At 43.1% G+C, this 10,450-nt stretch overlaps 1 protein-coding gene across 4 annotated transcripts in view; it reads right to left on the minus strand.

Moving 5' to 3' along the window:
- The window catches only part of PRPF3 (pre-mRNA processing factor 3), a 32,219-nt gene extending 22,633 nt beyond the window's left edge, over positions 1-9,586 (minus strand). Inside the window, exons 1-5 of one of the 4 annotated variants that reach the window (XM_006168467.2) lie at positions 9,474-9,567; positions 8,810-8,980; positions 4,237-4,429; positions 3,203-3,333; positions 1,053-1,199 (exon numbers count right to left, since the gene is read on the minus strand). In XM_006168467.2, the coding sequence (XP_006168529.1) occupies positions 1,053-1,199; positions 3,203-3,333; positions 4,237-4,381 (423 nt within the window). In that variant the 5' untranslated portion in view covers positions 4,382-4,429; positions 8,810-8,980; positions 9,474-9,567. Of the gene's footprint in view, positions 1-1,052; positions 1,200-1,872; positions 1,969-3,202; positions 3,335-4,236; positions 4,430-6,444; positions 6,465-8,809; positions 8,981-9,473 lie in introns of those variants that run through there. The other 3 variants (XM_006168466.3, XM_027768277.1, XM_027768278.1) reach the window with 3 other exon arrangements.
- Between the last annotated feature and the right edge of the window lie 864 nt (positions 9,587-10,450).

The raw sequence follows: 10,450 nt of genomic DNA on the forward strand, positions 1-10,450 counted from the left end.
AAAAAAAAAAAAAAAAAGAAATGAAATTACCATCAACAAAAAAAAAACCTTCTTCTGTCCCAAAGTTCTGAAAAATAAGCCTCATAGGTACTATCAAATAATTCTTGCATTTTCCAAGAGACTTGTTCTTAGGTGCTTCAAGACATTTACATTTTTTTTAACTGGTAATAAGCTGTTTAATGGTGCCTATTGAAAAACAGAAACTTCCTGGGCCAGCAGGTGGCCTAGAGACTAAGGCACTGCATGCCACATAAGCAACTGCACAATATGGAGTTCCAGACCTGGCTGATTGAAAATCACACTGGGCACGTGTGTGTGTGCCCAAGATCCCTGAGAGCAGATTAAAAGAGAAGGGATTGTAGGGATTGTGGCAGGGACATCCTCCCAGGGGGTGACGTCTCCTTTCCTTCTTTCTGGGTCTAGTAGTGTATGCGCCTCATAGCAAAAACTTACAATAATAACAATGATAATAAAAAGATACCTCCTGTTTAAGAAAAAGTCAATGTGGGGGCTGGCAGGTGGCATGGTGGTTAAGGGTGCTGGACTCCCACATGGCAGACCGTGGTTCAGGTCCTGGACCTGGCGACTTGCTTTCTCACTTTCTCTCTCTCTGTGACCCTCTCTGATCAAATTAAAATAAATAAATAAAAGTTAAATAAAACAGTTTTTTTAAAAAGTCAAGTGAAATTATTTATAAATAGACTATATCTTTTTTTTTTTGCATTATATTAGAAGATTCTTCTCTGCAGTCAAGATGAATTCTGATGATTTTGTTTAATATTTTTAATGAGCCAATGAAGCAGATAACTGGGCAAATAATGTATGTAACACATCTTGCTTGCCACAGTAAGTTCTCAGTAAATGTGATTTCAATAATCCTTAACTTAAATCCTCCTGATTAAACCCAAAAATGACAAAAACATAAAGCAGGAAATAAAATTTCCCCAAATGCTGTATCTAATTAAAGTTATGACTACAATAAATATAGATCCACACACTCTTTACCTTTTCAACTTGCAAAATCATTTTGCTTCCAGTCCCTAATCACTAACCTGGAGCTTAGTCAGCATGCCGGGGCTCTCTGATGGAGGTCCAGGGATCACCTCTGGCTCCTCTTCTACCTCCTCGAAACGGGGTATTCGTCGCTTCTTTACTCCTGATGATTCCTTAGAGATCTCAGAGTCATCACCAAACACCTCCTAAGGGAACCCAAGATGAAAAAAGAGTTGTATCCTTCCCCATGGGGAGAGAAGGGAAAAAATCATCCTAGTCTCTATCAGCATTTGGTAGCTTTTCCCAGGGGATTATGATGCAACCTTGCAAATAGCTACTCGCCAGAAGCATGGTTTTCTAGGCCTTCCACCAAGTGGACTGTCTTACCCAGCTGCATCATTCTACTCCAGTCAGCCAAATTGCATCCCCATAATTTTATAAATGTTCCCATCTCAAAGTCTCTGCAAATGCTACTGCCCACAATATGATCTCCCTCAACTTTTCCACAACCCCTGTTCCAAATCCTGCCTAAAACTCACCTCCTCCAGGAAGTTTTCTCATTAAAACTTTACCCCACTCTGATCAAGCTTTTGTTTCATAACTTCTCAGCACTAAGAGCTTGGTTCAAATTAGGTTAAATTACATTGGTGATATTCTGTTTGCCAAGTGTTAGTCCTTCAATGTTAACATTTCCTCCCAACTAGTATCTAAACTCTTCAGGACAGGGGCTTTCTCTTTCTTCTTTAGTATTCCCCATTAACAACTTTGTTCTCATCAAACACTGGGAACTCAAATATGTTGACTAATTTGCAAGGTGAATTTAAAAGGACCAAGAGTGGCCAACTGGAAGGGACAATGGGAAAAAGCAAATGTACACACCGGTGGTAGGCTTTGGGTGACATCCCCTCTTCACTAGGAGGGCTCGTGTTTTGCAAGGACATATCCTCAGCCAGGGGTGAGCGCTTCCTGGAACTCCTACAGTTCAAGAAAAAGGACTCTCCCATAATATATTGTGTGGGATGGGGACTTGAATGGACCAAAAATGGGACCCATATCCCAAAGCTATCTAGATACCTCCTTTAAGAAACCATTTTTATTAATCCCACCCAATGTAGTCACTTCATTCACAGCATGCCCTCAGAACCTACACAGTAACCTGCCCTATTATAGTACTAATATAATCACCACTGCTCAGATCTTGTATATTGGTGATCAATCATATCTCCTTAAATATAACAATATTCAACATAAGTCTGAAATTTTATAGTCAACCCTAAAGTATACATAAAACTGCTACTCAGATTTTATCACTTGTGTCTGTATCTTTTTGCACCATCTGCCCCTTTTAAATTGCAAATTCTTTTAAGGCAAAGACTGTCTCTCATTCCTCTGATCACCCTACAATGCTCTTAGCACAAAGGGCACACAAATCTCTATTTCTCTTGGTTCTGATGTGGCTAGGGAATCAAGGAGACATTGCTTGTCTAACACTCTTTATGCCTCAGGAAAAATGATGGGATGGCCAAAGTAGCAAAAATATTTTGGAAGGTTTGATGAGTCTCACAGAAATATTTTCTTTAAAGAGAAGGACAGAGGGAAATGAGATAGATTAGCTACTTGATACTGTTAATATTGAAAGACGCCATGGCTAATCAGCAAACACACTATGAAAAGTATAGTAGGTAAGGGAGTATTGATGGAACTTATAGTACTCTATTCATGGGGCCAAACGACCTGCAATATGCTATATTGCAAGTGGTAGGCTCTCAAGAATATAAGCAATTGTATTAATAAAGGAGCAATAATGAGTCTACAGCTCAGATAGCTGTGGAGAGTCTCACTCTGAAGCAACTTATTAGGTCTCAAATAAATCAAAGCATAAAATCTTTGAGCAAATAGTTTATATAGGGAACAGTAAGGAATATGAAAAAGGAGACAGAAAAGTATGAGAACCCAAACTCCTAACTCTAAAAAGGGACAAAGCTATCTATCAATTATTTCTTCAGAATATTTCAGCCAATGATGAATTTAGGAAGCTCATCATCCTAAGATGGTGACAACACAAAGTCATTTCCTCTAATGTCTAAGTACCTCTCTTGAACATTAGGTTTTCTAAGAGTGGAGATCAAAGCTTTAGCCAGGTAATCTTAGCAACTGTGTTACCATTCAAAATACGCCTTCACTCATTAGATAAAGAACTGTTACCTACCTTTAGCTCTCGCTTTCTGCTCCTGTCACTGCTAGACTTGGAATGCCTAGAGCTTCGGCCTTCCTCCACGGCCTCAAACAGTTTGTCCACAAATCGGAGAGTAGAATCATCAAGAAAAGGTTTCAGATGGTCTGACAGGAAAAAAAGAGGTGGTAGGCTTGAAAAGGTAAGAGTGCATAGTACAATATAATAAACACCAATACTGGAATTTTGTCCCCAGGAGGAAGGGACATTTTTTTTTTAAGTTCTTTGTAGAAGGCCCATAAATTTTCTTACATTGAATTACCTTTCTCTAAGAGGCAAAAATAAAGTTTTTTAGAGTAGGAAGGATCCTAGCTAGAACAACCTGTTTAGGATGAACTAAGTTCAGAATGAGGGCCAGCAGAGGTTAAGGTGATGAATCCCACAGGGCCAACTTTGCAGCTCAAGTCCCTGACCCAGTGGCTTTAGAAAAGCTGAGCACACGTGTATGCATGCCAAAATCCCGAGAGGAGAGTGGAGGAGAAGAGATTGTGGTGTAGCCATCACCTGTGGGGTGCTTTCTCACTTTCCCTCTCTCTTTGTCCCTTTCTGACAAGCATATGTGCCCTATAGCAAAAGACTAAAAAAAAGAAAAAGTTTTGAGTGAGTAATCACCCTAGCCTTTCCCAAATACCATTAGCAAAATCAACCTCCCTCAAGCTTTTTCATGTAGCTTGTGAAGACTTCTATATGTTGAAATATCATTCTGAATCTGAATATACCTATGTGATTTTAGCTTATTTCCTAAGTAAATTTAACTTACATGATTTGGTATAGTGGCCAAAGGGAAACAGTATGAGATCCAAAATACGTCACAAGTAATGCAAAAAATAAGCAATAAGTGGAAAGGCAAAATTAATTATTTAAGCTATTTCCATTATAATGCAAGAAAAAAAACCAATGTGACTTGATCTTTTCTAAGACACCTCCAACAGAGAGAATTTGGAGGCAGTTCAAAGCCATGTTTGAGGTCATCCTATATATGAAGCTACAAGACTTGGAAAGATACATACCAGCTGCCTTCTTCTTGTCCATGCCCTTCCCTACACAGTTTAATGCTGCTGTGACCACTGTGGGCTCTGAGAAACCCAGCACTCTCTTCACTGTCTTTTCTATCCATGGTTTCAGTTCATCCAGTTCCCTCTTAGACAGTGCCATTTTTCAGGAAAAAGAGAAAAAGAGCTCAAATGGGACTCAATACTGCACCTAAAAACAAACCAGGCAAGAGTTAAGTTATAGAATAGGTTAAGATTAAATGATCTGGGAACCAGCAGTTAGCGTAATGGCTATATCGCTGGATTCCCATGTAGTCGACCGCGATTCGCGTCCCAGACCCGGTGGCTTAAAACTCACGTCGGGCACGTGTGCGTGCATGCCCAAGATCCTGAGAGGAGAATGGAGAAGGGATTGCGGCATGACCATCCCCTCTGGGGGGTGATTTCTCGCTTTCTGTCTCTATGTCTCTGTCTGTCTGTCTAGCGAGTGCACGTGCCCTATAGCAAAAATCTCTCAAAAAAAAAAAAAAACCTTACAAGTTAGTTAAAGGAGTTGAATCATCTTGGGGCGTAAACAATTCAACTATTTCAATCCCTAGGCAAATTCCTCCACTTCATTTGAAAGCAAATACTTTTCTCAAGAACCGTATTTCAAAGGAGAAAGAAATAGATTGTATATGATTTGAAATTTGAACTCACAAAATATCAGTAGATAAAGGAAACCTGTAGAACACATTCTAGGAATAACCTACTCTGAGTTCTAGCTTTGGTCGAATCAACAAGGACTGATAAATATAATTATTTTCTTCTTCTTCTTTTTTTTTTTGGAGAGGTTTTTGCTATAGGGTGCGTGCGCTTGCCACAAAGACAGAGACAGAAAGCGAGAAATCATCCCCCAGGGGGGGATGGCCACACAGCAATCCCTTCTCTTCCATCCTCCTCTCAGGATCTTGGGCACGCACAGACACACACCCAGAGTGAGTTTAAGCTACAGGGTCCAGGACTTGAACCGCGGTTGACTACATGGGAGTCCAGCGACATAGCCATTACACCAACTGCTGGTCCCAATATAATAATAATAATTTTTTTAAAAGACTAAGAAACGTCTATTTGGAGGTCAGCCTTTCTGTTCTTTCTACTTCCAGGCAGACATTCCCTCATCTAGCCCTGACTTATGGATTTCCTTTTTCCTAAGGGATGCAAATAAGGGAAGGTTTACCCAAATCAAGTCATCCTATATTAAATCTCATAATCCTTAAGAATGCTGTCAAATTTCTCTGCAGTAACATTCATCCCAATGGGAACTGTGCAGAGATAATTCTCTATCATATTCTACAGGGTTTCCATCAGCTGACTTGATAAACATAATCTCTCAGCTAAGAATATTCTCATTTTGGATGTTCTTGTGTGTGTGTGTGTGTGTGTGTGTGTGTGTGTGTTTAATCTGTATTCTACTTTTTAGCTTAGCACAAAAAATATGGTCATAAAGGACTCTCCACACAAGTCCTTTATTATATAATGGCAGTTAACATTTAAAAAAAAATCAATTATTACTTATGTTTATATTTTGATCTCCATACATCTCAAAACTCATTAGGCATGCTATATCTGGATCAGCTCTGTAGCATAGTGGTTAAGCATTGTTCAGAGAGAGCTGGATCTCACTTGGCCAACTGTAGTTTTTAAATTTTTTTAAAGAATTATTTTATTGGGACCAGGAGTTGGCATAATGGCTATGTTGCTGGACTACCATGTAATCAAACGCAGTTCAAGTCCCAGACCGGATGGCTTAAACTCATGCTGGGCATGTGTGTATGCATGCCTGCCCAAGACCCTGAGAGGAGAATGGAAGAAAAGGGACTGTGGTGTGGCCATCCCCCGGGGGGTGATTTCTCACTTTCTCTCTGTCTCTCTCTGTCTTTCTGGCGAGTGCACGCACCCTACAGCAAAAACCTCTCCAAGGAAAAAATAATTATTTTTGAGAAGCTGGGGAGTCGCCGCACCGGCCATCTCGGAAGACCTGGGCTGGGAACAAGAGTTGGGAGCGAGCTCGCGAGCCGCCACCACCATGGGGAGCCGTGTTTCACGGGAGGACTTCGAGTGGGTCTACACCGACGAGCCCCACGCGAGTCGGCGCAAGGAAATCCTGGCAAAATATCCAGAGATAAAATCTTTGATGAAACCTGATCCCAACTTGATATGGATTGTAATTATGATGGTTCTCACCCAGTTGGTTGCATTTTACTTAGTAAAAGACTTGGACTGGAAAAAAAAAGAAAAAAGAATTATTTTATTTAAGTTTATTTATTTTATTTTGACCAGAGAGGAGCAGAATGGGGAGGAGTGAGAAAGCAAGCCAGCAGGTCTGGGACTTGAATTGTGGTCAGCCATGTGAGAGTCCAACGCACTTAACCACCATTCCAGTTGTCAGCCCCATCAATCGTAGTTCTGAATCCCAGCCCTGGCAGTTTAAAATACATGCCAGGTGCATAAGCATGTGTGCCTCCAAATCATGAGAGAACAAGAAAGAAAGGAAAAAGCGACTGTGGCATGGCCATCCCCAATTGAGAGGTGCTTCTCTCTTTCCTCTCTTTTTGGTGAGTAAGTCCATCCCTCCTCTGGCAATTAAAAATAATATTTAAAAAAAAAATGTTAGGGACCAGCAGATGGCACAATGGTTATGTCACTCAACTGCCACATAGCCAAGCACAGTTCGAGTCCTGGACCTGCTGACTTGAAACTCACACTGGATGCACATGTGCATGGGTGCCCAAAATCCTAAGAGGGAATGAAGAGAAGGGGTTGTGGCATGGCCATCTCCCAAGGGGTGATTTCTCACTTTCTGTCTCTCTCTCCAGTAAGTGCACAAGCCCTCTCTCTCTCTCTCTCTCAAAAAACAAACAAATAAACAAACAAAACAGAAATTTTATGGGCCAATAGAAGGCATAGAGGTTAAGGCACCGGATCCCACATGGCCAGCTTCGCAGCTCAAGTCCCAGACCCAGCCTGAAAATCAGAGTGTATGTGCATGTGTGATCAAAATCTAGGAAGGAAAGTGAGAAGGGACTGCAACGTGGCCATCCCACCTGGTGGGCGATTTCTCCCTTTCCTCCTCTTTGTCTCTCCCTGGCTAGCACATGTACCCTATAGCAAAAACTAAAAAAATTTTTTTCTGATTTCCTCCACAGTTCCTAAAAGATCGTCAAAAACCTGCACCGACCTCAATTTCCAAGTTAATCTCTTCCCAGCAATGCCAGTCATTTTGGAATCAGTTTTTCAAGATATTTTCAAAACATCTTTTCTTATAAAAGATATAGTCTGCTTACTTCTACACTCTTGGCAGGTTTGCCCTCCTTAAAGATCTGCTGCCAAAGAGTGGATTTAATTTTGCTATATCCAAAATTTTGGATGATCTACTTTAATACAAGTAAAAGTCATGAAACTAAGACGGAAAGAGTTTTTGGGGGCCATACCCATGGCCTGGTGGTTAAGGCCACGGGATCCCACATGACAAGTCACATGGTTTGAGGCCTGGACCCAGAAGTTTGAAAAAATGCCAGGTGTGAGTGAGTGCATTCCCCAAATCCCAAGAGTAGAAAGGAATAGAGAAGAGATTATAGTAAGACCATGACCCATAGAGGGTGTTTTCTTTATTCTAGAAAGGTTTTTGCTATAGGGCACGTGCGCTCGCCAGAAAGACAAAGAGAGACAGAGAGACAGAAGGTGAGAAATCACTCCTCAGGGGTATGGCCATGCTGCAATCCCTTCTCCTCCACTCTCCTCTTGGGATCTTGGGCATGCACGCACATGTGCCCGGTGTGAGTTTAAGCCATCGGGTCCAGGACTTGAACCACGGTTGACTACATGGGAGTCCAGTGACATAGCCATTACGCTAACTGCTGGTCCCAAGGGTTCTTTCTTGTTCCCTCTCTGGCCAGTAGATGCACACTTGGGCAAATTTTAAAAAAGTTATTCACATAACTTGTGCATCAGCAACAATAATTCTATGGTGACTCTATTACGCCTTGATGAGACAGAAGTACAGCCCATCACTTTCTACACATTAAAAGTGCATTGTTTAGGGGCTGGCAAGTGGTGCAGTGGTTAAGGACACTGGACTCCCACATGGCTGACCATGGTTCAAGTCCTGGACCTGGTGGCTTGCTTTCTCATTCCCACCTCCCCAATCCCCTGTCAAATAAAAACAAATAAATAAAGTTAAATAAAATAATTCTTTTTTTTTAAAAAAAGTACATTGTTTAAAAGTATATTCATGTACTATAGAGACTGAAGAGATGGGCTCACACTGAAAAGGTGAGACACTGGGCCTCACTATTTAAAAACCCTTGGGCAGGTTAGTTATAGTCTTTGAACTGCAGTTTAGTAATTTTACAAAATGATGAGCATACTGCCATATTTACGCTGTACTTAATTCATTCAATAAATACTTACTGAGTAACAAACAAAAGTCAAACTACCTGGATTTGTAGTCTAGCTCTTCTGAACTCTACTCAGTTCTGTAACATTAGCCAGTAGTGTACCAGATGCTGAGGATACATACAGCAGTGAACAGAAAGACAAGAATCCTCACCTTAGCGGGCTTACACTCCGTCAGAACTGAGTGATAGCTTAGAAAGCGTAGGCAACGTGAAGACCCAGAGCAGTAAAGGAGGTGCCACTGTTACCACATTCAATGTGCCCAGGCACCACACATATGAACGTATCCACGTTCCACCCAGTCCTCCACAAAATGATGTACAAGCTGAACAACCAATGGACAAAAAAAAGTTTCAAACAGTAACTAGCTTTGTCAGGGGTCAAACGTGCAGCGCGGGGGTGGTGGTGGGGAGCTGGGGATGTGGAGGACTGTAAGGCGCGATCGTTTCCTCTGAATGAGCAGGTAACAGAACCCACTCTTCTGCAGAGATCCCTTACTCCGTTCTTTGCTACAACCGAGTTTCCCCTGCACCCCCATTCTTCTCTCTTCATTCTTTCCATCTCTTCCACTGACCCCCGACCCCACCTTGCTCTCCTCCAACTCCTCCTCTCAGGGCTGGTCTCCCACCCGGTCCCTTCCCGCCCCCGCCCTTTTCCTCTCGGCAATCCCATTCTAACCCCTTCTCCCCCGGCACCGGGAACTTCTTTCAGTCTCCGTCCAGCTGAGCCCTCCCGCCTGGTCCTCCCCTTGGACAGAGCCCTGGCCCCCGTCGCTCAGACCCGAGGATACCCAACTCGGGCCCGGGGCCACTACTCACCTCACAAACTTCAGCCCCAGAGACGGAGCCCGAACGTTACACCGGAACCGGAAACCTGCTGTTAGCCGTACGGCCTGCCGTCGCTACCGCCACGGCCGCCCGCGATCTCCCAACACGTGACCAGGGAGGGCCGGGTCGCGCATCCGCGCAGGCGTAGTCGCCGCTTTCTCCACCACCAAGCGCATGCGTGGCGGAAACCCGAAGTTTACGGCTCCAAGTGTCTAGTGTTAGCTTTCCCGGGTTAAATCGATTTAACTAGATCACGGCAAAATTAATGTCGCCTGGGACAAAACTTGAACTGCTTGCAGTTTTCCTCTAGTGGAGAATAAGCGCGTTAAAGTTATGGTCTAACTAAGAGCGGGGCTTCTGCCTTCACGTTCGGACACTGCGTTTTGGAAGGAAGTAAACCCGCTCAGAATTGTCATTACTGGCGTTAGCCATCCCGCCAAACCTTTCCCGGTAATTCAGTAGTGGTGCCAGAGATACACAGAAAAAAGAGAAGTACCCGGAAGACTCTGAAAAAAGCAGTTCCTTCTGAGCATTCTATTTCATTCGTTCACAGAACAAATAACTGCCTCCTGCTAGGAGCCGGGTACCCTCTGAGAAGCATTTCTTCTCTCTTAAGTGAGAATATAACCTTGGGGCCAGCAGGTGGCGGTAGCCGGGGCAGCTAGATCCCATAGTCCCACCGCGCAGTTCAAGTCCTAGACCGGCAGCCTGAATAAGGTGGAAGAACAGGCCAGGTGCGTGTGTGCCTGCGTGCCCGCGTGCCCAAAATTCCGATAAGAGAATGGAGAAGATTGCAGCATGGCCATCCACCACCGCCGCCCCCGTACTTTCTCAAGTTCCCTCCTGTCTTGCTCCAGCGGGCCCAGGTGCTGCATAGCAAAACCTAAAACTAAGTAAGTAGATATAAGTAAGTAAATGAAAGAACACGGGCTTGGGAACCAGCAGTTAGCGTAATGGCTATGTCGCGG

The sequence above is a fragment of the Tupaia chinensis genome, unplaced genomic scaffold, assembly GCF_000334495.1.
Source record: "Tupaia chinensis unplaced genomic scaffold, TupChi_1.0 Scaffold145814_1, whole genome shotgun sequence".
In the NCBI taxonomy this organism is placed as follows: domain Eukaryota; kingdom Metazoa; phylum Chordata; class Mammalia; order Scandentia; family Tupaiidae; genus Tupaia; species Tupaia belangeri.